The sequence below is a fragment of the Podarcis filfolensis genome (assembly GCF_964270895.1).
Source record: "Podarcis filfolensis genome assembly, chromosome: 9".
NCBI lineage: Eukaryota > Metazoa > Chordata > Lepidosauria > Squamata > Lacertidae > Podarcis > Podarcis filfolensis.
The window spans coordinates 63962573-63990496 of NC_139610.1; the positions used below are offsets into that span (position 1 = coordinate 63962573).

Consider the following 27924-nt stretch of genomic DNA (forward strand, 5'->3'; position numbering starts at 1 on the left):
CCTTGCCCTACCCCAGCAGTTACCCTGGCAACCTTCCCAATCTCTAGTCTCTGGTCACACCTGGGACAAGGAGGTGTGATGACCCTCAATGGCTCTCTGTTTACAGGTAGGTAGCCGTGTTGGTCTGCCATAGTCAAAACAATATAAATTCCTTCCAGTAGCACCTTAGAGACTAGCTAAGTTAGTTATTGGTATGAGCTTTCGTGTGCATGCACACTTCTTCAGATACACTGGTTGATGGACTTCCATTTCATGCGGCTCAATGTGGGCTCTCTACTGTAATGCTAACAGCTCTGCTCTGCCCCCAGCCAGCCAGACTGGTTTGCGTAAGGCAGCCCAGGGATCCCCTTGCAGCTTATATTATCCTTTCACATCACAAAGAACCCAAAATCCTAGCATTTATTAATATCTAGGGTTTACCCCAAATATCTAACAATATTGACCATTTTAAAGCAAACCTTAGTATTTCCTTAACAGCACAGTAGCACAATGTCTCCCAGCTACCTTTATTTTACCATCTAATGCTCTTTTAAAATTTATGTATGGATGAATCTAGCTGCTTTTTCCTTTTTGAAACATCTATGTATTCCTGTCAAGTGCAATAAAAGCTAGTACAGTGGTACCTCGGGTTAAGAACTTAATTCGGCCCGGAGGTCCATTCTTAACCTGAAACTGTTCTTAACCTGAAGCATCACTTTAGCTAATGGGGCCTCCCGCTGCCGCACAATTTCTGTTCTCATCCTGAAGCAAAGTTCTTAACCCGAGGTAATATTTCTGGGTTAGCGAAGTCTATAACCTGAAGCGTCTGTAACCTGAAGTGTAGGTAACCTGAGGTACCACTGTAATCTGTTTACTACTTAGAGCTTTTTTCTTTTTTGGGAATTAAACTGATGTTTTTATAGAAAGCACATGAGGAACTGAGGAAACACATAGTGAAACTCATCTGCAAACTTCAAACATCTGCAAAAAGAAGAACTCATGGGCAAAGACAGGATATCAAGGTTTTGATCAGGGCTTTATTTTCCCCATCCCAGCTCTACAAAATGGTCAACTAAAACATTTTGAATACACATTTACAGTATTGAATGCTCAACATTTACAGTATATACACACAATTTTCTAAAGTTTTGCTAAACAAGGCAGAGTGTCTCACCCAAGAGAAGTGCAAATGAAAAAGTATAGGGGAGGGGGATGTTTCCTTTTGATCACACAGTTTGCTTGAACTAATAAAATACAGATCGTTGAAGAAAATGTTCCGGCATGTAATTTTTTTAAAAAAAAACCCTTAAAAGCTAAAGCAGCAAGACATCTTCACCTTCCCTGAAAAGATTATGCTCATTAAGAATTTACTGTCCCAGGTACAGTTCAGCAAGCTTTAACCTTTAGTTATTTTAAGTTTACATGACAACAACCAGACTTGGCACTGCTGCAGATATCCCGTGATGGCCATGGGTGTGGGTTTTTGCATCCTTGAGTATGTCTGGTCATTTCTGCTAATACACTTAGGCTGTTCCTGAAAAGCACACTGGGAGAACCTTTTCAACTGTGTCCTAAACAAAAACAATCAGATTCTAAAGTGATAAGAGCACATCCAAAGTGACCAGGAGGCATTTCACTTTTTAATGAGCAGCGAACATTCTACATGTTTCTTAACAGTGCAAACAGAGCTGGCAGATCCAGCTATTCTCCTGCATTCAATGGCTTAAATACAGTCTTACTTCAATACCAATGCTATAAAAAGTACACCAAAGTAACCCAAAAGTTACACCTTTACATTAAAGTTAAGTTTTACATTTTTATATGAGTCACCTTCAGGATGAAATAAGTAATTAGGCAGAAAATTTCCTAAGAAAAAATATATTTAAGTCTCAAATTTCAAAGGCCTACAAGTGACTACTGACTTCAGTGCAAATTTTCCTAGTGATGCTTCTTAACTTGAAAGTCTAGGCCATTTCTTCAGCTTTAAGCTGCATTTTGTTCTCTTTTTAGAGCTTAACCATCACCCCCATGGGGTCATTGTTGTGATTAGTTTGAAAGCTGAGATCTCTAAAAGTAGTTATTGATCCACAAATAAATTCTGGATGGGGAAAAATTCTGGATGGTGGGAAGTAATTATATTTTCAAATAAACATTACCCACATGTGTTCAGTGAATGCTGTGCACCCCAGTGTCTGAAATGATACCTATAGACAGAGCTGTACACATGTAGGCACTCCATATGACCAGGAGTCCAGACATCATGCCAAATGTATGAGCAACAGCTTAGGAGGAAGGTAGTTGCCAAACTTTCTTTGCAAGGTACTTCAGAGTACTCAGTTCCATTAGGATCTCAAGATATGGCAACTACAGAAGTCACTGCATTGTTTTGTTTCTTTTAAAGAAATATCTAATCCAGCTTCAAGGCACCTCTTCTGATGTTATCGCGGCATCATGGGTGCTAGTGCATCTGCCCCAGAGTAAGAGGTAGGAACCTACAATACGGCTCCTTCTCACACTAGTTATTGCTCCAGTTCCCAGTGGGCCAACTTTTTCCACAGTACCAGCATTTCCTATGCTATTTTCAATTTACATTATCACAGGAGAAGCATCGAAAGGACAAACACCATAGCTACTCCTGCACCACCAAGGTAATTTTAGAAGAAGCCTGTAAATATTTAGATATTACTGGTGATGTTGTTTCATTGATTTTGATAGAATCAAACGTTTCCAGCTTGTTCAGTCACCCTGTCATAATGATTTGATATATACTATCCTAAACCAAAACACACAATGAACTCAAGTAGTACAATGATGTAAACGGATTTCATTTTTCTAGAAGTCAGACGTTAATAACATGTGTTGAGTTTCACTACACAGTTTAGTCAAGCAGCACCAAGCAGGGCAAGAAATATGGAACCTCGAAAGCTCACAGCAGAAGAAAACTCACTCACACCAAGTTCATAGGGTAGAATCCTCCAGAAGGTTCTGTTGCACAAGCCTCACTGAAATGAATGGAAATAGATGTGCTGTTGTGCAAATATCCTTTGTTTCAGTGAGACTTCTGTAGAAAGAAACTTCCATGAAGATTACACTCCTAATGCCTTAAACCCTATTTAATCACTCCTCACCATACCATGTTTTTGGCATTCGTGTGCTTTAGGTTTATTACTTTCATTTGCTTTAAAAATATTTTTTATTATCACATGATAAAAAGAAACCACATAGAAGCATTTAAAAAGCAACTCATGCCTTGAATATTAGAAATGTCACATTTCATGCAGACTTCGGTAAGGGATCTCAAAAGTGCAAATCATATTGAGCACATCTATCAACAGAAGTGCTGGTCTTCCCCACAGGGTAAGAAGAAGTAATCTCCAACTCCGTTACTGCCCTTGAGACTCCATTAGCGATGGAAGCACTAGATTCATCTCACAGCATAGAACTCCAACTAACATTGTTACGAAAGTGATCTAAATATTGCTGAGTTAGCACTTGTATTGCACTTACCATAAAGGAAGGGGGAGTTTCTATTTAACACGTCCAAACATTGGAGGCACAAATGAGCACATTCCAGAGACTCATCAGTCATTTCAACCCCAAAACCCTGGACAGAGTTTGCTGGTAGAGAAGAGGCCTGCAACTCAAGTAGGCGTTTTGTGCTTTAAACTGGTCTTTAGGATGCTATAAGAAAGAGCCCCACCCTCCCAAAGAACATTTCCCTTTTACAAGAAGCCATTCCTTTATTTTTCTTTTTCACCCGCCTCTTAGGCTTTTTAACTAAAAGCAAAACCAGCCTCAGGCATCCATTTACAGGCACGCTTTTCCTGTAAGGGTTTCTCCATTACAGGCCCCTTTCCTATTTGGGGGAAGTACTGCAACAGGATCAAACAGATGCCATTTGGTCAAAGTTTAGTGATAGTCAGCTAAAATGCAGCACGGCAAAGTGTCATTAATTGAGCTGGAGTCATTAATATCATTGCACTAAAATGTATTTTGATGAACTGCATACTCCCAATCATCCGTTGCATTCTTGTTCCAGAAGGAGTGTGCCCACCGTTGTTTAAAAATAGTTATTTTTAAAAATCTGTAGCTGGGAACCAAGGGAGAAGGCTCGTCTCATCAACCCAAGGAACTAAACTAGACAGCAAAAACATGCAGTTAGAAGGAACTTAAATCTTGCATGGCCTCCTAGATATTCACAGTAATCTTAGTAAACAAACATTCATATCTTCAGACACACAGTCTGACTTCGGTCCAACATGTCATGCTCATATAAGCAAAACCTGCATTTCCAGCTGCACTTCTCTTTGTAGTCCACAGTTTGGTCTGCCTATCCTCTCAGCGATGGCTGAAGAATCCCCTTTTCAATGAGATGCGTCTTCAGAGTTTTGTAGACATTTAATTGCTGCTCTGGCTGAAGCACCAACAGCTGTTGCAGGAGCTTGCTGGGATTGGGGCCTCTGGCAATTAAATTGAAGGAGACAAGGTATCAATCTGCAATACCACTTGTGATCAAATGTTTGCTTATAAAGAGCTCATCCAAATGAAATTTTCGCTCTACTGGGGACAGTACAGCATCGAAAGCATGCCGACCAGAACATATGCAAACACCTTAATGAGGTCACAGAAATTCAACATGAATAACCAGATCTACTGTGAGACACATTTCCTCATTATGAACATCCACCCAAGCACGAATTACTATAGGGAGGGAAATTTAAGAATGTCAGAACAAAATTAGGTGTATAACATACCAGTCACAAAAACTGGTTCTGCAGTACAGCAGGATAAGTATTTAATGGTTTTTGTACTGGTTTTTGTTTAAAAACCAATAAAAATTGTTGTTGTTTTTTAAAAAAATAGTTCTGCATGTGAGGAAATATGAAATGCTGCTCCCTGCACCACTACAGAATTAGGGCCCTATTATTTTCCCCTTGCATAAGCCCATTAATGGACCTATACCTTTGCATCTGAGTCTCCAGCAACTCAGAACAGTAATGTCAGATAACAAGGAAGATACCAATTGCCACTGGCACTTTCTGAGAAGTTTTACACATAGAACAATGTAGAGTACTGGGACAAGCAACCAGCAACTCTGTCCTGACATGCATCTAATGTAAGCTTCTATTAAGTTAAAGCAACCATTCACATTGCTACCTACATCCATTACTTCCATTTGGAGCCATTTCCTTAGCCCCGACAATGAGTTCTCTTCTGTTATGAGCCAGTGTAAATGACTGAGCGCTTTTCAAACACATAGAGCAGGTTACAGTAGTATCTGAAATGAAGACTCATGTAACAACTTCATGTCAATTCTCTGCAATGAATTATTAAAAGATAACATACCTTATGAAACTGGTGATATAGACGTGAACAAATGTAGACATCAGATACTGACAGTCACAGCGATCCATTATTCCGCCATGGCCAGGAATGGTGTCAGCAAAATCCTTTAGAAAAAAGGAAACTCAATTTATTGTTTGAAGGTAGCTGTCCTAATTAATACTAATTATATCTTTAATGTAACACTTTTAAACTGCTTTTAAATCAATTTATCAATTATATTTAAGTTACAGATGCAATATTTAGTCAAATAATCCATAACATTTTTTCAATTTAAAAAGGTACCCCTAGGTAACTGGGGCAGCAGATTTCTATTTCTATATGTACTTACAAAAGTGGCACAGAAGTCTCGGTACAGGGAAAATTCATACGTCCAGATTCATACACACCTTGATTTTGAAAGCCCTTTTGAATCCACTTGCAAAGAAGCCTCCGAATGGTCCAATTAAGGATGCAAATGTTGACAAAGCAATGCTGTGCATCTGGAACGGGCACAAATTCACTGTTTCCTACAAGAAATTATGGTCATTAATTTTCCTTATAAGAAACTTAAGTTTTCCCCATATCCACAGGCCCCCCTTAAGGACAACCTGGAGCATAAAATGCTTAAAAGGATGGGCACCTTACTCAAAAAACCAGACCAGCTTTACCTCTTCCTCATCAGTCAGAGAAGAGTATCCAGCCTTCTCAGACCAGCCCGGTCTTTGGCGTGAGGTCAGAGTTCGAGCAAAGTTCCAGAGAGGTCTGTACACTTTAATTAAAGCCTCCCTCTCATTTTCTTCTTTTCTTAAAATTAATTTCTCCCTGTCCCTCTTCCCTAGTTATGGACCAGCAAGGGACATCAGAAAAAGGTTGTTGGGGAAACAGCCTTAGGTCTAGATACATGGGGGAGCTTTCCCTGGCTGCCATCTTCTGCAGAGAGGCACAAAGTGGGTATAGAGCAAACCACATGGTGCCATTTCCTTCTGGAAGACAATGAATGATTAGAAGAAGGCAGGTGGATTGGCCTGGCCTGCCTATTTCTACACAGCAGCAGCACAAAGCAGGAGTCACTTCAGGCAGCCCAAGGAGATTTGTTCCCTCCTCCTCACGCAGGAGGAGGAGAAAATTAAAAGTTGCTATTTTACTTACTCCAAAGGAAGAAGGGAGAGAGAATTGGGCTTTTAAAAAAGCATTTCATTCAGAATGCCAACTTTGAAAGATTCAGCTTTGCCTTAAAGATTTTGCTTTACTTACCCTTCCCAGCACAACCTGAAGCAAAGGTGGTATGGAGTACTTTTGTAACTGAAATAGTTCTGACGGTTCACACTCTGTGACAAATCTGTTGGTTTCACTGTTGTATTCCACGGGGCATACAAAATACTGATATTGAGCCAGAAGGGTGGCAACCTGAAAAGCACAGTAGGCGTCCATAAGATCTTTGTGACAAGTTGAGGGCATTTCAGACTTCTTCAATACAAGAAAAAGGAGCACTGGTCTTACCTGTGATCGGCTCATTGTAGGAGGATAGCCTTCCTCTGGGTTGCTTCTCCCATTCAATCCAAAAGGCAATGTTTAGGTCCCAGCCTTTCTCAACTTGTGGGTCCCCCAAATGTTGTTGAACTACAACTCCCATCACCCCAGCTAGCAAGACCAGAGCTCAGGGATGATGGGAGTTGTAGTCCAACAACATCTGGGGACCCACAGGTTGAGAACCGCTGGTTTAGGCAAATCAAGCTTTTGCTATTCTCTGCATGGGAGAGAGCCCCCCCCTCCCACTTTGGACAGCTTCACAACTGAGAGGAAGAACTAGTAAGACACAGAAAAGAAAACCAAAGGAAAGGAGTTCTGCCCAAGCTCATCTCCAGTCTGAAAAAAAAAGGGAAGGGAGCTTCCTTCCAAGCAGAGCAGAGCAACAGCCTGATATGAACAAATCCTACCTTCTGGAATGAATGGGAAGAACAATCCGAGAGAAGGATATCTACCTCCACCATGAAAAAATGGTTCACTCCTCCCATTGTGCCCTAAGGCACTTTTGAAATGTTTTCTGCAGAAATGAGGCTACTGTTGGAATGGTTGTTCCCATGCCACTCCAGGTGATGTGCAGATCTCCATTCTTCTCCTGAGGCCCTACCCACCATCTGAAGTCAGGCAGCTAGTGACTGAATACAGGGTTTTCTCGCCTGTGGCATCCTTTATGTGGAATGACCTCCCCAGAAAAGTTTATCTGGTGCCAAACATGATGTCTTTTCAGTGCCCGGTAAATGATTATCTTAAAAGTGCATTCTGCCCTAGTCAAGACAAAGGATAAGAAAGTCCTGCCTGCTGTTAGGACAGAAGGCAAATCCAGCAGCAGTCGCTCTTTCAAGGTTTCACATCCAGATGGGTGTTGCTCCCATTTATGCAATCAGGCAAGATCACCCCCTTTTCCAAGGCTGTCCCTTCTTCCAAGGAGGAGCAAAAGAATTTTACTCCACACCAAACCAGTTTCCCCATCCCCATCAGCAGCAGGAACAGCTACTCAACTGGGGAGAAGACTCTGGGGCACAGGTGTTCTCTCCAGCATCACACTCTGTTGCTACTGTCTTTAAAACATGAGAGTGTGGTGCTTCGCAATACTTGTAGAAACCAATTAGAATCCTGGTATTGAAGATCTGTCGCTGCAAAGGCAGCACCAGCAGCCTGTAAATCACGTTTTAATAGGGTGAATAATTTTGAGGACCATTATGGCGGATAAGCATAATACCCTGTATTGTAAAATGCATACAATTTAGCAATGTTTTGTATATAGGTGCTTTTTTGTGAAATGCTGGACTTCGCTGACTTATGAGTTACTGCTCTGTGATTTTAGAACTACTGTCCTCATATACCACCCAACGATTCTTATACTGAAGGGTGGTCTATACAGGGACCAAATGAAGATATGTCCACCCAGGTGGCTAGGGAAGGTAGCATAGTCACATGCCATGCTGTCACTCAAGCAGCTCTCTTCTGCTGCAGCAAAGAAAGCTGTCTGCAATTGTGATTACAATCACAAGTCAGCCTGCCATCCACAACTTCTAGACACAAAGTGGTATTCCAAGCCTTAACTTGTCAAGAGCCTGACGCTTGAAAGCTTCAACAGACGGGCCACATTTCAGAGCATTTCACGCCAGCTTCAAATCAAATGCAATGAACAACAACACATTAGCATGAGAAGGGCACATCCACTTACAAGGAATCCAAACACAACTGTGCTAAAGAAACCGCCAATGAAGCCTTCCCAGGTCTTTTTGGGAGACAGCTAATCAGAGAGAGAAATGAAGAAGTTACAACAATTTTTGCATTTCTGTCCAAGCAAAACACACACACATAACATAAGCAGAACTTAAATGCTGTTTAGATCTAGTATAATCAGTTAATGTTCCAGCCATCTTTCAAGTGCTGTACTACTTCTAGAGTAGTATGTGTAGATATGCGTATATTATAACAGGTAAGAATGCTCACCCTTTACAAAAGTACACCTCCGTTTTCAATTATTTTTCAAATAAGGTAGTGGGATTGTGTCTAAGGGCAGCAGTGACTTCAAAGACACATTCAAATAGGAGCCTGTAAATTACTAATGCAGATTAAATGTGTCTATAACAAGATGACTGCTAATGCTCCTGGGGACTAGGATCATGTTTTCTCAGAAGTCAAAATCTGAGGTTAAGAGTGCCAGAAATTCAACTAATGCACTCTGATCACCAACAAAAGCCAACACTGTAGACCCATCCATAGTCCTATTTTTCCCCCTCCAACAGTAAGAGGTCCTCTGACATGTTAACGAAACATTCAAGTATAGAAAATAGCAAAGAATATAACAAAGAAAGCAATCTGTATGTGTACATAAGAAGAATGTGAAGAATCCGAGAACACAACTAGCAAGCCATATTGTAAAATTGGTCAAAATTATAGTTAGCCTAGTTGCTGGACAGAACAATACCTTCCAAAATAGCCATAATGTGTTGATGAAATGCACAATCAGGATATGCCACATTCTGCAGTTCCCCAGAAAAGTGTTAAAACCTCCACAGAGTAAATAGAAGCCAAACATGAGTAAACCTATAAAAAGTTATTTGATTATTTACTGAACCAAATTTTGTACCTTAATTAACGGAGTTCTCCCAAAGAAGAATCCAAAGATATAAGCAGCAATATCATTGCAAACAACACTTGAGATAGGAACAAGAAACCTGAGCAGTAAAAAGAAAAAAGTTTTATAGTTTAGAGTCAACCCAGAGGTATTATTAGAAGAACAGTAATTTTGAAAAAAATCCTGGTCAACTTGCAAGGGCAAATTCATAGGATAGCAACAGTGTACTTTAAAAAAAATCATATAATAATTTAAATGCAAATGTTTACAGAATGATCACTTTGAGATGGCTCTGCAATATGAGGAAATTCTTTACACTGTAAATATATGCCAAACACTTTGAAAGTTATGAAATGAATCAGAAAAAAATATGTCTGGAAAAGAGATGGACACAGAGCACATGCTTAAAGCGACAAACACTTCCTGTAAATTAAAATAAATCCAGGCTATGCATCAGCAACCCCTATCACCACAAATAATTAGATTCATAATTTATGTTTGGATCTCTTCTTGCAATAGGAGACCCGCTTTCCACTTCAGTCATTGGCAACTGCTAGACAACAGGAAAACAGAGTGGGAATCAACTAACTGCCTGAATTCATTCAAAGGCTTGTGCTAACCAGCAGAACCGTTGAACATCATTCTTTAAACTGCTAACACTCATTCCATATCACAAATTCCCTCAGTTTCAAATGCAGTTTGCTACAGAGCTTGGAGGGTTGCTGTTGAACAACCAGAAGTCCCCTTTAGTTCACAGAACTAGTGTCACAATCTTTTGGATCGTGGTCCTTGCCCATTTGTAAGGAAGAAGGAAGCTTTTCCTGAACACAGGGCAATCTCACTCCTCACCAGCAATGCAATTTACTCAGGATTTAACCATAAGGCTAATCAAATTTACTGAGACATTTGTATGACTTCTTGAGGTATACCCATCCATACTCCTTATAGTTAATTCTGGCCTTTCATCATAATCCTAAAGGCTCTGGAAGAAAGTTTTGCAGTTACCCACAAGACCTCCAAGACAATGTATTTAGACCTGGTACTTATTTTCTATGACCTACATGCAGCAGCCCTTAATGCTAGTTGAAAATTAGATTACAGTGGTGTTGACCAATATTTTAACACTACTCGGAGGGTGAAGGTTTCAATTTTGAATTGAATTTTAACCATGCTTATTTTATTGTTTATTCCAGATATTTTAAGGCCTAGACAAGGCCTCATGGAATATCTGCAGACAAACTTGTGAAAGAGAAAACAATTACCAGACTCTAGAAACATACTATTTAAACAATTGAGACATATGTATAGATTTGCAAGAATTACTGTCCCCTTACCAGATCATGCCTTCAAACAGATTTTGGATGACAAGATGGGATTGTGTTACAATGATCAGCAAAGTGACATGAGTCCATGCGAACTGTTAACAGTGCAATAACACAACAGTTAGTGACACTACAACAGATCAATACATCTAAATAAAAATGGTAGTTTAGCTGAAGGAGTTGCACAGACATTCTAAGAAATTAGAGGTGTACACAAACAGTATCACAATCTAATTGTATTAATTTTGAAGACAAGACATTTATAAAAAGAGATTTCTATTAAAACTCCTATAATTTTTCCATGTAGGAATTAAAATACTTTTAACCATGTATCTTAATGGGAATGAGGAAGAACGAAGGTGGAAAATAATAGGATAGTCTGCATATACATATAAGACAATTTAGAATTAGAACATTAAAGATGTTAGTGGCAAAGTTATGGTGATGGCATGCAATATAATGATGGGAAATTGTCCAGACAGAAGTTAGTTCCTACAAGTTATTGATGAACACAAAGGATCAAAACTACACTACCTGCAGACATACTAAAGAAGAAGAATCCCTTCTTACAAACAAATTGTGATTTGTCATGTGGCAACTCTGGAGAGGTTTCATACAATTAAATTACCATTTCAAATGTAGCTAATAACTGGTAGGCTACTAGGAACTAGACGTTAATGTCTGGTTCAAATATGAATCCCACTGATTAATATTCTCCATATGACTATTCTGACACTTGCATATGTGTACTACGATGTGTGCTTTTTGTGTGTGCTAAGTAGATACTCTCAATTTACATTTACATTCAGCATGGATGCTATACATTTCCAATCTTCTAAAGTCTCTTGTTCTGATCTGTGATGAAGAGTTGTTTTAGCTGTATACACATTTGTACTGTACATATTTGAGCATGCACAAAGTACTAGTGCGCACTTTTGTAAATCTACATTTTTGTGTTTTTATCACTCGGGACAACTGCAAGCACATCTGCAACCATTCCACAAAGCAGTACTAAAGGCATTCAAAAACACATGTTGGATTAAAGTGCAGCCACAGAAAAATGCAAAATACTGACAACCTTGAGGTAAGTCAATAATTTTAAAATAATTCTTGGTTTCTTACTGTTAACTTAGGCAGAGGTGAGAACATAAATGTTAAAGGTTTAACGTGCATTTAAATTTCAAACAATTTTCTTTATGTTCATGCTGAAGATTTTGAATACCCCAACAGCTTTGCTGGCTGATTGGTATAGAAAATAACAAATTCACTTTTTCCAAAGTGGTGTCAGTCTAGATTGGCAGATTGAATTAAGCCTTATAGCAACAGTCTTCAACAAAGAACCCATAATTATTACATGTTGAGCTGGTTTCAACCCCACTAGGCCATGTGCACAATCTGAAATGAGCCTAAGCAAAACAAAAACTTGTGTATGCACCCTGTCCTATTCCCACACAACTGGGAAGAGGGAATTCACAAACTTCTACTGCTGCTTTTGGTTAACCACAGCTAGCTATGTCGTCTGGAGCCAGAACATGGTTAATATATAACTATGGTTACTTCAAACCATCATTTCAGAAGCTGGTTTGCTTTCAGTTAACCACAGGTTATGTCAACCAGCTTGTTGTTCTGGAAGTGAAATCTTTCAAACTCCTCCTCCCAGTCATGTGGGGTGAGAAATGGGAAGGGGAAAGGAGAAGAATGAGAGCCCAAAGCTGCATTGGGCACATTCTGGTCTATGCATATCACACGAAACTGTGATTTAGCCTAAACATGTCAACACAGTCATTGACAAAGGTATCACTTCCATATCTCAAATCCAGATTTGTATTAACAGTGCAAGTTAATAACTTGTATTCATAAGGCTTTAAAGTCTATTTTGGACATTAAACTTCAAAAGCAAGTCATTTAATATTGCTAATTATTTTGACAACAAATTTAGCAGCTAAAGGATTGATACGCACCATGTAAAATTGCAGGCGATAGTGCCTCTTCACCAAGCTCAATACAAACAAACAGAAACCTATGCAAAAAAACAGAAAGCATGTGCATGTTTTCCAGCCTTTCAGTAAACAGAAGCTAGCCGGTTGCATTGTTGGGCTTGCCCCCTCCACTTTGGTTTTCAATTGTATCAGTCTTAACCTCGATACTATAACTGTAAATACTACTGTTTTCTTTAGAGATTAAAATTGTTTCCATTGTACCTCCTGATTATAGGGCCAATTTAAGCAGTACACTGAACAAGATTGTCCAGATTCTTATATACAGGTACAGTGGTACCTCTAGTTGCGGACTTAATCCATTTCAGGGTGCCGCTCGCACCCCGAAAAGTCCGCAACTAGAGCGCCTCTTCCACACATGTGTGAGGCGCGATCGAGCGCTTCTGCGCATGTGCAAAGCGTGCAGATCGCTTCTGCGCATGCACGCGTGGTGAACCCGGAAGTAAACACTTCCAGGTTTCCTGCGTTCGTAAGCTGAAAGTCCGTAACAAGAGCGGAACGCATCTAGACGTACCACTGTATTGCAAGGAAACTGATGGCGAGGACTCAGTTTCCAAAGCTCCCACTGTTCATTTCAACCGTAAGCATAGTTTTTGTACTCAGAGGCCAAATATTTAAAATTATAATTGCAGATGAGTCTTTAATGACTGATTTGGAAAAAAAACAACCCTAAGATTTATAGATTGCCTTTCAACAGAAGCCCCAAGGCACTTAAAACTCAACATGAACCTCCCAACAAAGACAGCTAAAAGCCTGAAAAATCACCCTAGGAGCTGAATGTTCCAACTGCCAAATGCCTAATGGATAGGAGTACCTTCAATGCTCTCTTAAAAAGCAGTGTATAGAGGAAGCCTGGCAGGGTTCTCATAGGAACATGCTCCAATAATTGTGAGTACTACCCAAAGAACGTGTATGTATTATGCATCATTACAAATCTGACTTCCTGCACACAAGCAGCGTGTGAGGCTTCTTCCTAAGGACGGGCCAATTTCAGTTTCTTATTTTTCAAATCTTAAATTCAGTTTGCCATATCTCTGCATCAATTTGTAATTTTTTAAATAAATCTTTATTTCCCCTAATATAATGTGTTCTTGTATGTTATTTCACCAATATATCCATTTTTATGCACACATTTCTCTAATAGCATATTTGGTGTATTTTTTTTGTTAGGAGAACCGCAGGACAAAATTCAGAGAACTGTGAGTTTTGAACAATAGCTGTGTTTTGCTTTTTATACTGTTTTGGGAAGTGCCAATTAAGAAAGTTCACATTAAAATGTGAGCCATAACTAATATTTACCCCATCCCGAGTTATTGCTGTATATAATAAGGTCTGCATCCAACAGAGCATTTTTCATACTCAATTGCTTTCAATGCACGGTTATTTGACAAAAGCGAAAAAGATGGCTGGTAACTTCTAAGCACAAATTTCAAAATTTGGGCATGTCACATGTACACAGTCTGGTGCCTGCCTTATTAAAATGCAATACCAATGAGATAATCACTATATGCCCTGCCTTGTGTTTTAAAGGCAGCACCACTCCCTTGATAATCTCATCTACATCTAGGTTTTAAAAGAAAGAGGGCACAAAAGTGCAGCCTCGGTAATTATTTCACAGTTGTGAAAATCCTTTCCCTGGATGGCAACATCTAGAGGATTTTCTGGAAGTGTTCTTTGGTTTACATAAAGTATGGCCCAATCTCGGTATTGTATAATCTACCAATAAAAAACAAAAACAGCCCACAGCTTCCTATACAAGGGCCACATGACTGGGACTGATGGAGCTGTAGTCTGCAGCACCTGGAAAGCATGTTGGAAAGTCTTGACCTAGAACTTTGATGGCCCACCAACGCATATTATATTTTCAAAGCAAGAATACACACTTTGGAGTGCTTAAGAGTTGCAATACAATTAGCTGTTAAGTGATACTAATTATGCATTCTTGCTTAACAACGTTAAGTGCCTTGCAGGATCAGATCAAGATCAGGCCATTCCAGAGTCTATGCAAGAATGCCCATTCCCAAACTTATCCAACACTGAAGCTATTCATTAAAAATAACTCTGGAGCTATGACATGGGAGATGACTGCCAAAATGCCTTTACTAAGTTACTCAGTGTTTACTGCAACCCATGAGTGTGGTTTTCAAAGGCTGCATATAGTTAATTCTGTAATTTCTGTGCACGCTCTCTCTTTGTCTATTAGCACAGAAAGGGAGAACACTGGAGTCTGACATCAAGTAGTAAATAACTGCAATGGCAAGTAACAAGTTGGACCAAGTTACCTGCCAGATAAAGTGTAAAAGATATAAAACGGTGATAGCGAATTAGGAACTGAAGTTGCTCTCTTCTTTGAACAAATGTGGCAAAGTAATCTGCTACAGTCTCTCCATAAAAGAAGTAGTTCACACACAGCAAGAAATACCTGCAACATATAAAGCAACTTTAGATACTTTGTAAGAAGGGAGCCCCCTTTTTCTCCATATCATTCTATATCTTTGAAGATGAAAATATCAAAGTAAGAAAACTCTAACATTTTGCATACTTAGGAGTCTTCCAATAGAGGCTCGTCGAAGCAAGCAGATACAACATGATTTGGAGGGGTATTTTGCAAGGGATACCAAAAAAGTAATCGTTTTAAATTGTTACATTTCTTTTAACTGTGTCCATTATTGAAGCATTTGATGTCTCACTTATTTTAATTCAAGTACAGAAGTGAAGCACCACAAAGCCAGCAGTCAGAAGCAGTCAGTAAATCCTCAGTCTGTGCTTCCACTAAAAGTCATCCCTATGGATGTAATGGGGAAAGGCTGGAAACAGCTAGAACCGAAATTACTTACCAGCTCAGTGTTCGAAACCACGGCAACTCATAAGAACGATAGACTCTGTAACCTATAGTGATGATTTCGTGGAAACACTTTACTTGTATGCTCATGACCTGAAATCAAGGTAAAAGGTGAATGTGATTCCAAATTTTAATACAGGATAGAAATGCATCATATTCATATGCTGGTGTTCCTAGATAATTGGAACTGGAAGCTAAACTTAGGTGAGTCATACTACTTTGATATGGCATAGCTCATTTCATAGATGCCTTTAGCAGGCTCATAGGCACTCCAGAAATTCAGTGCACAGGCTTCCTGGTTCATACAACATCATGGGAAACTCTCAACGCACATTACGTTGTGTACAAAGGCCTGTGTTCAATATTGCTCCAAATGGGGACGAACAGAGAGAGAGACAGGAATTTACTTGGCATTTCAGATTTCAACTACAAGTTTCTAGCTTCTACATCTCAATTGAAACCTCAAGTAGTGCTGGATTATAAAAGCAAAGGAGACTTTCAGTCTATATGGCTATGCTACTCAATTAAACTGGTTTCACAACGGACAAATTGAGAAAAGGCAGGCTGAAGTGATTAACAAATTGGTTTTCATTTATGCTAAAACAAAGCAAATAAGTTTTAACAGTTCAGGAAACTTACAAGCAGCATCAGCATAAATGATCCCATGTAAATAATCAGCGAAAAAGCTGCAATCATAGCTAAAGTTAAAATCCCACGAATCCACCAATTCTTCCATCTGCAAAAGAAAAAAAAATCCATAATGTTACAACTACCTGCCACTTCATAACAAAAGAAACAAAATTAAGTATTAAGCTATATTAACACTCAGCAACTGAGCAACTGACCAAAAGAATACTGATGAGTCTAATGTAACTTTTTCATGCTTGAAACCAAATTCAATGTCCAGGTCAGAACACCACTGACAATGTGATCTTTTTAATTAGAAATAAGTCCCACTAGGTTCAATGAGGTTCAGAAAGTCTGGCACCTATATAAATTCATAACACTAGGAAGGGATAATGAGATAAAAACAATGGACCATATTTTAGAATAATTGTCTCCATTCAAATGGCTCCCTGAATGCATCTCCAAGCAACTAATTCCAAGAACAAAGCTTTAGCTTGCATACAATCTGCTTAATTTATTTTACAGTAATATTTTCAGTTTTATTTTTCCATACCTGGAAGACAAGCCAGAAAGGGCCTTCTTAAAAATTTCTGGAGTGCGGTCTGTTGGTGGAACAACTTCAGGAATGTCTGAATCGGTCCTGAGGTCTAGCTCCGCAAATCTATCTTCTCCATCTACATCCTAAAACAAAGCACATGATGCAAATACGCTTAAGAAGCTAAGAACGCACATACACCAGCATATTGTTTCAACATTCAACGTACTGTAATATAGAAATTTATTATAATTTATTATTATTCCATTATTTGAAATCAGTGGCAAAGCATGATTTCATGAGAAGTCAAATGCTAGAAATTTTCAACATTGTGAACAAAAGTATCTTTACAGATACAGCTTCTCAAAAACAAATAAGAAAGCTGTTTTTTAAAAAAATTATGGAAAGTAAGATCCCGCCAAACTCAATGTGCTTAAACACTGGAAGAAGTCAACACCTTCCACACAACAATAGATTTAACAAATTGTACTCCCTATTCTGTGGGTTAAACCACAGAACCTAGGACTTGCTGATCAGAAGGTCGGCAGTTCGAATCCCCACGACGGGGTGAGCTCCCGTTGCTCGGTCCCTGCTCCTGCCAACCTAGCAGTTCGAAAGCACGTCAAAGTGCAAGTAGATAAATAGGTACCGCTGTGGCATAAAGGTAAACGGCGTTTCCGTGCGCTGCTCTGGTTCACCAGAAACGGCTTAGTCATGCTGGCCAGTAAAGCGAGATGAGCGTCACAACCCCAGAGTCGGCCACGACTGGACCTAATGGTCAGGGGTCCCTTTACCTTTACCTTACTCCCTATTCTTATTTGAGCTGACAAGGTATCAACGTGAGAATACAGAAAAGAAATGAGAGAACATTTTGGTCAGCTTTTTTGAGGCATGCATCATACTCAGCAGTCCAGTATATTCGTATTAACAATTTATGGTCAAAATAATCCATGTCCTCCTTTCCTATTTTGACTCTTTTTATTTTGTAGGTAGGTTACTTTAATTCAAAAGCTGTAAAATAAAAGACAGGATAGAAATTATACCTGTACTCATACTTCACAGGGGTGGGGAAAATGTTCTTGACTGGACACCAATAAATTTGATGCTGGTGCCTAAGAATGTGAGATGTTTTCCATCCTTGGCTCTTTCTACATTTACTGCCGTATCATTTATCAAAGATAAATAGGAATTAATTTCATTATGCATGAACACTGTATCTTACGACTGCCGATCAGAGCACAGTATGAATAGTCATTCTGAAAGACTTACAGTAGTGTCAGCTAAAAAAAAGCAAGAGAGGAAACCCAAATCTGCTGGGAGGAGTTTAATAGCAATCACAAGATTTTAAGGATAGTTATCAGCTGAAAGAAATTTGTTGTAAAATAAAACAGTTAAGGGAGAGGAGAGGTTTTTCTTCTTAACAAGAAAATGGGCAGTACAGTGGTACCTCGGGTTAAGTACTTAATTTGTTCCGGAGGTCCGTACTTAACCTGAAACTGTTCTTAACCTGAAGCACCACTTTAGCTAATTGGGCCTCCTGCTGCCGCTGTGCCGCCGGAGCACGATTTCTGTTCTCATCCTGAAGCAAAGTTCTTAACCTGAAGCACTATTTCTGGGTTAGCAGAGTCTGTAACCTGAAGCGTATGTAACCGGAAGCGTATGTAACCCAAGGTTCCACTGTATTTTCTTCTCCTATTTTCAGTATAGACTTGTACTAAACTAAATGTTTATGTTTATGTTTCTAGCCTGGCATTTTTTAAAAAAAAAAGAATACCTTTCTCACATTACTACAATTCTTCTCTCCTTCCACAGGGTAGATACCTTTCCATGAAAAAGAATGGGACATTTTATGAATTGTCAGTCTCTGCAGGAAAAGGCCAATTCCCAGTCCTACTACATAGTAGTTACCCATTTAAGCTTTTCCAGAGTGGAGGTTAAGTCTTTATAGTCCCCAAAATAAGAAAAGTGAAGAGCTGAAACCATGGCAATTTTAAGTCAGAATGTTCCATCCAAAGAAGGTGTCCACCCTGAATGAGAACTTTTAGTTTGAGCTTCTGCTTGATTATTTTAGACTGAATTTTTTGAGGTCACAATGCTGTTGCTATCTTAACTGTTTGCTTCTATTTTTTTCCTTGTACCACAGCATACCTCTAGCTTCCAGATGCATCACAAAGCCAGAGATTGGAAGTTTGGATTCTGAAAGCAACTGCCCTAGTTTAAAGTTCCAAGTATTTACTTATTCCAGAGGGGTAGCCTGTAGAACAAAGAGTCTTGCTGTGGCTCCTTCAAGACTAACAAATATATTGTTACATAAGAACTAGAGCCCACTTCATGAAATGTTCATATATTTCAACTGAAATATAGTCCACTTAAGCTTACACCATAATACATCTGTTAGAAATTAAAGGGTGTCACATCTAAGTAACTTCCTAATTTATTCCAGGGTTCTAGTTATGCCCTTCTCAAGTACAGTTAGCTGTCATACAGCCCAATGCTATGAATATTTACTCAAAGTGAAATCTCAGTGAGTTCAGCTAGGTTTACAAATAAGGAAAGCATGACTTTGATAATTCTAGAAAGCTGGAAGGTTTAAGGCAGACATAGGCAAACTCAGCCCTCCAGATGTTTTGGGACTACAACTCCCATCATCCCTGACCACTGGTCCTGTTAGCTAGGGATGATGGGAGTTGTAGTCCCAAAACATCTGGAGGGCCGAGTTTGCCTTTGCCTGGTTTAAGGACATAAGGTGCTCCTTCAACAGCCAGTGGAGTACTATTAAAAAGTATGCTAAGGCTATTAAAAAGAAAGAAATAAACAGAAATAAGAGTGCAAAGTAATACTTCTAAAGCAATTTTAAGCATGAAAGGGTTCAAATGTCTGCCAAAATAATTGGCTGCATGAGTATTTTAACCATTTTGGTCCATTTTCCCATTCTTGGTTTAACATAAATCAGTACAAAAAGCTTGGACACATTATGGCCAATAATCTGTTCCCAGAACACATCATAATCATACACTATTACTTATTTTAGCTGCAAAATTTCCTGTACAAAACTAAACTATGAAACTTCAGTAAACACACTAGTTTTATGCTTAAGATCAAATTCATATTCCACTTAGAAGTTTAGAAAACTATGAGGCACTTTTCATTTTTATAGAGAAATCTGGTAGTAGTACAGTTCCTAGTAGTACGAGCCAGGAAGTCCCTGGCTCAAAACTCACCTTAGGCACAAACTCACTAGGTAGACTTGAGCAAACTACTATTCTTTATCACCTCAAGTCCTCAACTGCAACATGCAGCTAACACTAACCTATTTTAAAGGGCTGCTATATGGAAAGGTAGCATACAAATAAAATGACTGATGAATGCATACTGATATACATGTGAAATGCTTCAAACACTAAGGGTGACAGCCAACTGTGGCCATCTGTGAGTGGAACGGACTGCAGGGGGAAGGGGAGGAAGTGAAAATCACCTCACATAATGTTGCATGTCACTCCATGTGCGCTGTATAAATTCTTAGTATTATTAGTTTAAGCTTTCCATGCAGTATGGCTTACTTGCATGAGTCATCTGGATTTCTTACCCTGCAGAGAAGGCACTTGTAGCATGGTATATTTTGCTCACTTGTGCCTGATGCTGTGGCACCCTGCAGTATAGTATGTGGCAGAATGCAAAATAATATGTTAGGAGCCTTTTAAGTGTGCAGCCCTGTTTTTGTGCTGTGCAACCATTTTTTCTTGCCTCTGCTGTTCTCAGCCCCTTCGCCTTTCCCTCACTTGTGTCACAACCTGATGGAAGGTGGAGTCCAAGACATGTGGAGGGCAATAGTTTGGGGAGGGCTGCCTTATTTTATGTCTCATTGCTTCTCCATAAGCTGCCACTGTTCGTGGAACACTCTCCCGAGACAGGCTCACCTGGTACCATCATTTTATATATTTAGGCACCAGGCAAAAACTTTATAACCAGGCCTTTAACAGTTAGTCTGAAGATGATTAAAAGAGTCACTGATCAGGGGCAGAGGGCATGTTGTTTGACTAAAGCTCCAGATTTAACTCCCAGCCCTACTGCTTCCAAGAATTTGAAGAGCTGCACACTGCCAGGCTCATAGGTTTAAGATAACTTATTTATACAAAATAAAGCAAGAGACTCCAATGGATTATAATAAGTAGCAAGTAAATATTTCCTTTGTCTTTCCTTCACACAAACTGGAATGGTAAGCCCTTCTAAGAACAAATTGTACCTCCACATCTAACACTGTCACAATTTTAGAGTTGGGCAGCAACACTTAGCTTTTCTATTCTGTTGCGATGTCATTTGCTAGCTGCTTGCTCATTAAACAAGGGATTCCTAGCAGTCAAGGGCAAATCCAGTAGCCCAGCAAAACTTTGCTTGCCAAGCACCTGCTACAACTGCAAGCATCATCAAACAGTAGCAATGGTCACTGTCCAGGACAACATATGACTGCCCAGGACAACATTGTTCGCTACTGCCATGCTGTTATAACTGCTCAGCTGCAAATTTCTCCTTCCCAGGCTCACAGGATTGCTCACTAATTTGTTTTTGTAATTAGATCAAACATTACAACATGTTGTTTAACAACATACATTACCCTCTAGGATCTCTAGAGCCACAACTACACCAGAGCATTTCATAGAATTGTAGAGTTGGAAGGGACCCTGCGGGTCATCTAGTACAACCCTCTGTAATGCAGGAATCTCAGCATCCATGACAGACGGCTATCAAACCTCTGCTCAAAAGCCTCCAATGAAGGCGAGTCCACCACCTTCTGAAGGACTCCATTCCACTGTAGAACAGCTCTTAGCTGTAGTCCAACAATTGGGGGTGGGGGACATAGCTAGCAACTCCGACTGAAAATGGATCGGGGTGAAATGGTCCCAGCTGCTGCAACCTAAATGCTCACAGTATCTCTCTCCCCACTGCCACACCAAGTCAGAACAACAGAAGGGAACAGCCCTGACCCTGAGCATCATAGTCCCTTGTCCTACTCTGCTGGGGGCTGGCTGCGACTGAATAGTAATTCTGGGGGAAGGCACTCTGCACATGCTCAGATATAGGGCATGCTTTTCAATTCTGAGTGAGTACTGGCCCACCTCCTGACACACCAAGGCTACGTTCCTCCATATCCCCCCACCCCTACCCCTGGTGGCCAGAAGCCCCTGGCCTGGGCAAGGCTACCCTCACTCAACAGAGGTCTTAGCAGGTAGCTCACCCATGTGAGCCCCTCCGAGGGACCTTTAAGTGGCAGCAAGAAAGAGAAGCGGGGAGAAACCAGACAATTGTCAGAGGAGCCGCCAATGACAACAAGGTTGGCAGCTTCCACTATAATAATTTAATACTAATAATTTATTATTTATACCCCGCCCATGTGGCTGGGTTTCCACCAGGAATTCCCTTCCAGGAAATCCCTTCCACTAGGAATCCCTTGTGAGCAAGCAGCTAACAAATGACATCTCAACAGAATGAAAAAGCTAAGTGTTGCTGCTCAACTCTAAAATTGCGACAGTGTCAGATGTGGAGGTACAATTTGTACTTAGAAAGGCTTACCACTGGGTTTCCCCAGCTGCTAGGGCACCCACAGCTCCTTTTCTTCTTCTGCCACACGTCAAAAGTGCCTGCGGTGCTCATAGACTTTAAAACATTAAGACTGATGATTCCATTGGTTACATGTCGGGATTTCCCCCGGATGCTTTTGATTGATTTTTAATGTCGTTATCCTTGCCTGCGGTGGTGAAAGCCCACAGGAAGAAAGCCAGGATTTTAAAGTGCACTAACAGAGTGTTTTCCACAACCCTACCCAAAGGCAGGAGCAAAGGGCAGAAGCTCACGCTCCTTCTAACTCAAGCTATATTTTGTTGTTGTTTTAAAACTACTCCAAGAAGCAGTTCTTGAAGGTTGGGAGACTCTGCAGAACAACTTTCAACAGGCATTTGAACTAGGAGAAATTAGCATCCCCTTCATGAACACGAATAAGCATAAAAGATTCTTGCTTAGTTCATGGAAGATGGCAAAAATGCAGTAATAAAGAGGCTGGCCAGTTTACTGCAGTTACTCAACATGTCTAGTTATCTCAAGCAGCAGATTTGATGGCAAGCCTATTAGCTTGTTAGCTTGGCAATACCACTTCAGATTGCAGGTCAAGATTCACATGACTGAATACTCCATTTTTTTAATAATAAAAAAGGCATGCACCAAAGGATCAGGGATTGCCAGCCCAGTGTTACAGAGATTATGGCACCAATGAAGGACTTCTTTGCCGCCCCCACGATGCAGTGTGCTCTTTCCAACATCAGGCGTACATGCAAACAAGTTTACAATAAAGTTAACAGACAATTACCGTACGGTTTTGTTTATGATAGATGAAGGTTCTTGTGTTGGAGAGTGGTGGGTAACGTCAAACAGGGGTCGCCAACCCTTTTTGATCAGCAGTCAAAAAGTGGTGCAGGCAGTAGTCAGAAAATGGCTGCCATGACAGGCATGGCATAATACAAAATTCGAGAGAGTATAATCACTGCTACTTCTCTCCACCACCACCCCTGCCCCATGAACCTGGGACTGCAGAGCTGAAAGGCAGGATACTCTGCCTTCTGTCATCAGGTATGAGACCAAGAGCCATGAGGAAGCTGCTCCCTATGCATCCCAAGAAGATCATTATGGCAAGGAGCAGACCATCTTGGCCCCATTCACTGGCCAGAAACAGAACAGCTACAGGGAACCTGTATTCCCCCCACCCCCTGAAAGAACACTCTGCTCCAACTGTCCGTTGCCCTGGAGATGTAGAAAAAAAGCAAGGGGAAAGGCAACTCCAGCCTCATCCTTCAGCCAAAGGAAGAAGAGCAAGCAACTGCTATTCAAGCAAGAACAGGGAAGATCAGCTCAATATGGGAAGATCAGCCTGACTGATACAATTTTGTTTCATCTTTGAAGAAGTGATCTTATTCTACCTTTTCCCTCCAGTCCCCTTCTCTTTTATGCCTTCTGTTTTAAGTTTATGAGCTTGAAAACAGGATCCATTTCTTTCTCTCTCTCTCTTTATTCCATCACTTCCTGAAGTTAGAAAGCTTGAAAAACTGGCTTGCTTGCTCAGGTGTATTCAGCAGCCTAAAACAATTGAATTTACTGACAACACCACTACAATACCACTACCTTTCATTTCCAAGTTCTGCTAGAATTTAAAAGGCAAAAAAAACCTGGGGTCACCCATTTCCATTTCTTTCCTAGCACTAAAAGAATGGTGCATTTTTTGGCAAAGCATACATACATAGTCTAGACATATTTAAAATCTTGGCATTATTATTTCATTAAGATGCCTCTGTTATGCTTTATATAGTGTCAGCTTTAATATTCAGTCGTAGGAATGACACATACTTCTAAAAGCCTACGTTTCAGTATTTAAAATCACATACAGTTTACGTAAGGCAGAAACACAACTGCTAATGAATTGTTTCATCCCCTCTGCCTAAGGGCTAATAGGCACAAAACCAATGCACAGATATCCATGAAAGGGGGGGTTGTTGTTTTTTAGCGAACAACAGCAGCTTCTCCTCTTGAAATATTATATCTGAGCCCAGAGTCAAATGTCTGTCAGTTAGAAAACCATAAATATATAACCTGACATGGGTGTTGAAACAAGCTAACAAGAACAAATTCAGCAGTTTATTTTTTACTTCCTTCCAATGCACAGGGTCAATGTATTAGTGAACCGGCTGTTTACATCCTTTTTTTTTTTTTAAGAAACATCCTATAGCTAGTGAAAACGTAGAACAAGGGGAGGAGTGATGCAAAGAACAACCTTCTGCACAGAGTGCAAACTGCAGGTAGAGAGAACGGCCTCTTACCGCAGAACTGGAACGGTGCACAATATCCACATTTTTAAGCTTTACCAATTCACCTTGAATACTCTCAACCTTGTGAAGTAATGAACATGTTAAAAATGCAGAGGTGTGGGGAAGGGAGAATGACTTTCATTTTCCCACACCTTCACCTCAGGATAAAGGACGGTCAAGTGTCACTGACACGGAAGAGTGACTTCCTAAGAGAGAGGCGAAGAAAGCAAACACCTGCCCCAAATTTCATTACTCAAGCATATCCCCAGAGGTGAAATGATAACCGAGTGAAAGAGGAGACAGCAAAGAAGCATCTCTCTTTCAAATCTTAATCCTCCGTGGGGAACAAGAACTGCTTACATCATACCCCAAGCAGAAAGGGTGGTGGAATCTGCTCGGAGGAAATGGTATGCAAAGGATCCTCCTCGGAAACTGACAGGGCTCGCACCTTCCACGTCCCCATACCTGGAAACAGGTAAAACGAAAAAGAGGCCCATTCAACCTTACCTTGTCAATTACGCTTGCAGTTTCATGATCTCCACCAGCTCCTCTCCTCCTCAGCTCCGACATTTCCCTGGTGTGAGGTCAATAAAACAGCAGCAGGAGCAGGAAGTAGAATGTGTGTGTGCAGGGGCCAAGCCTACCTTATAATAATGGGGAGAATCACAGGCTTTAACTGCAAAAGCCTAGGCCTCTCGAACCCTCCTACATCCCAGCTAGCTCCTTGCAAGAAACCAGAGAACTGGGGGGGAAACAACCCCAATATCAGCTCCCCACTGCAAAAGTAAGACACAGACCAGAAGTCTCTCTCTCTCTTTTCCAAAGCCTCTGCGAGGATAACCCCAAACAGAAGGGACCTGTGAGGTCCCTCAGGAGTTTTCCATGATGCTACTCATAGCAGGGACCCCCCAAAACAGATGCCCTTCAAAAAGATCTCTGTCCAAAGGTCTTCTTTGGCTAAGTGTCCCGCCCCCTCTCTCCCCAAATAAATGGGCTCTGAGATAAGATTTGCTTTTTTCCTAGGTAAAGTATGGGGGGGGACCCTCCCTCAAATAAAATAAAATAAAACAAGCAGGTGGGGAGGGGGTCTCTTACTCCAGAGACTCATACACACACATAAGGTGTCTTGTCTAATCCCCTCTCCCCGAAATAAAGCTCAGCTCTGTTCCTCAGAAGACTTAAATGATTGGGGGGGGGGGCGTTATGCGCAACCCACAATTAAGACTCCCGCCCAAAAAGGCGCTGCTCGGCCCCACATAAAAAAAAAATAAAAAATCGCAAAGGCCCCCCTGAAAACCCTTTCGAGTGTTTTTTTTTTGGGGGGGGAGATCTCCCCTTCCCCTCACGACCAACTACAGAGGGCACCCAAGGGATCTAACACCACCACCCCCCACCCCTGTCACCCGCTCGCTCGCTTCTCCCGCCTAACCTCTCTGCCCACACCCCCTGGAGGAACGGGGAAGGTGAGGGGGGACCACAGCGGAGCCCCCTATGAGACCCCCTTCAGCGCCTGCCTCCCTCCGACCCACAGCGCCACCCGCGACAGGCGGCGCCGCAGCGTTGCTACTGCCGCGCGAGCCGCCGCCACACAAACGCACACACACAAAACAGCGACTCCTCAACGGGAGAGAGAGAGAGAGAGAGGCAAGGACGGACGTTCGCTCGCTCGCTCCCGCGCTTTCTCGCTCGCTCCCTCAGCAGCCCCTTTCTCCTCGCGCCTGGCCGGCCGTTCTTGCCCGTCGCGCGGCGCCCGGGCCACGCCCCCTGGGGTGATGCGTTCGGCCCCGCCCCCTTTCCCCCTCCTCCTCCTCCTCGTCGGAACTGAATCCTGCAGAGGCGGGCGCGCGGGAGAGAGAGGGAAGCGACGCCGCTTGCAGTTGCGTAGGCGAGCCGGGAGGGGGAGCGGGAGTTCCCCATAGAGGAATGTTGGCAGGGAAGGGGAGCAGGGAGAATCGCCGGTTCGAGTCCCGAGCTCCTTTATTTTTTTTCGGGGGGGGGGGAGTTGGGGTGGATATTTGTGTGTAAGGTAAAGGTAAATATGTTCCTGCATTCCTACATTGTGGGGAGGGTTGGACTAGATGACCCTTGGGAGTCCCTTCCAACTCTACAATTCTATGATTCTATGTTGGTCAGGGCTGTCGTCATCATCATCATCATCATCATCATCATCATAATTTATTTATACCCCTCCCATCTGGCTGGGCGTCCCCAGCCACTCTGGGTGGCTTCCAACAAAATATTAAAATACAGTAATGCATCAAACATTAAAAGCTTCCCTAAACAGGGCTGCCTTCAGATGTCTTCTAAAAGTCTGGTAGTTATTTTTCTCTTTGACATCTGATGGGAGGGTGTTCCACAGGGCGGGTGCCACTACCGAGAAGGCCCTCTGTCTGGTTCCGTGTAATTTGGCTTCTCGCAGTGAGGGAACCGCCAGAAGGCCCTCGGCGCTGGACTTCAGTGTCTGGGCAGAACGATGGGGGTGGAGACGCTCCTTCAGATATACTGGACTGAGGCCGTTTAGGGCTTTAAAGGTCAGCACCAACATTTTTGAATTGTGCTCAGAAACGTACTGGGAGCCAATGTAGGTCTTTCAAGACCGGTGTAATGTGGTCTCGGCGGCCGCCCCCAGTCACCAGTCTAGCTGCCGCATTTTGGATTAGTTGTAGTTTCCGGGTCACCTTCAAAGGTAGCCCCACATAGAGCTGGGGTGCACAGATCTGTCCGGCACCCCCCCTCTCCAGGTTGCCCAGTCTCAGGCGCGCAGGAAGGCGGAGCCAGCCGGCCGCCTCGGCGTCTTGCTGGCTTGGTCACCGCCGAACACGTGGCCCAGAGACACCCGCAACAGAAGAGCCCACAGCGGCGCTCCAACCAATGGGTGGGCTCTTCCCTGGACTCAACTCTCAGGCCCCGGACTCTCAGCCTGGCACCCAGGTGCTCCACACCTCTAGCGCTTATGGGTAAGATGGCCCTGATGTTGAGGGGTGTGTGTGGTTTTTGGAATTATATTGTTTTGTCACACTGTGCATTTAAAGCACACAGCTCCCCCTGGGATCCTGGGAACTGTAGAATGAGCACCGAGAATTGTAGTTCTGTGAGGAGGAGGGGGTAAACTACAGCACTCAGGATTCTGGGAGCAAGGGAAGTCACGTGCTGTTGTCATCTGGAAACGGTTGCAAAGTTCTGTTGCTGATTGCCTTCTAAGATGATGAACCTAATACAATGGTACCTCAGGCTACATAGGCTTCAGGTTACATACGCTTCAGGTTACAGACTCCGCTAACCCAGAAATAGTGCTTCAGGTTAAGAACTTTGCTTCAGGATAAGAACAAAAATCGTGCT

General features: G+C 41.6%; 2 protein-coding genes across 3 annotated transcripts in view; one reads left to right on the top strand and one right to left on the bottom strand.

Moving 5' to 3' along the window:
* Positions 1-26349, top strand: part of WDFY3 (WD repeat and FYVE domain containing 3) — a 155035-nt gene extending 128686 nt beyond the window's left edge. Inside the window, exon 60 of the mRNA XM_083631522.1 lies at positions 25825-26349. Within this exon, the coding sequence (XP_083487648.1) occupies positions 25825-25845 (21 nt within the window). The 3' untranslated portion in view covers positions 25846-26349. The remainder of the gene's footprint in view (positions 1-25824) is intronic.
* Positions 997-25825, bottom strand: CDS1 (CDP-diacylglycerol synthase 1). 2 transcript variants are annotated; one of them, XM_083571556.1, is made up of 13 exons: positions 25093-25825; positions 16757-16884; positions 16216-16312; positions 15572-15669; positions 15017-15156; positions 12699-12757; positions 10750-10832; positions 9428-9515; positions 8516-8584; positions 6559-6711; positions 5712-5831; positions 5326-5429; positions 997-4439 (listed from the first exon to the last, which is right to left on the bottom strand). In XM_083571556.1, the coding sequence occupies exons 1-13, from the start codon at positions 25153-25155 to the stop codon at positions 4310-4312; spliced, it is 1332 nt and encodes a 443-aa protein (XP_083427682.1). In that variant the 5' UTR covers positions 25156-25825; the 3' UTR covers positions 997-4309. The 2 variants fall into 2 exon arrangements, with proteins under 2 accessions (XP_083427682.1, XP_083427683.1); XM_083571557.1 differs by lacking the exon at positions 25093-25825 and adding an exon at positions 23097-23512.
* Positions 26350-27924: the final 1575 nt, after the last annotated feature.

What these genes read in the sequence shown, in the direction of transcription:
- CDS1 (XM_083571556.1), bottom strand. Translation starts at nt 25,155, where the DNA reads ATGTCGGAGCTGAGGAGGAGAGGAGCTGGTGGAGATCATGAAACTGCA. An exon ending in TGGTTTCGAACACTGAGCTG is followed by an intron (nt 15,157 to 15,571) that starts GTAAGTAATTTC and finishes TATATGTTGCAG; the next exon opens with GTATTTCTTGCTGTGTGTGA. An exon ending in TATATCACCAGTTTCATAAG is followed by an intron (nt 4,440 to 5,325) that starts GTATGTTATCTT and finishes TTTAATTGCCAG; the next exon opens with AGGCCCCAATCCCAGCAAGC.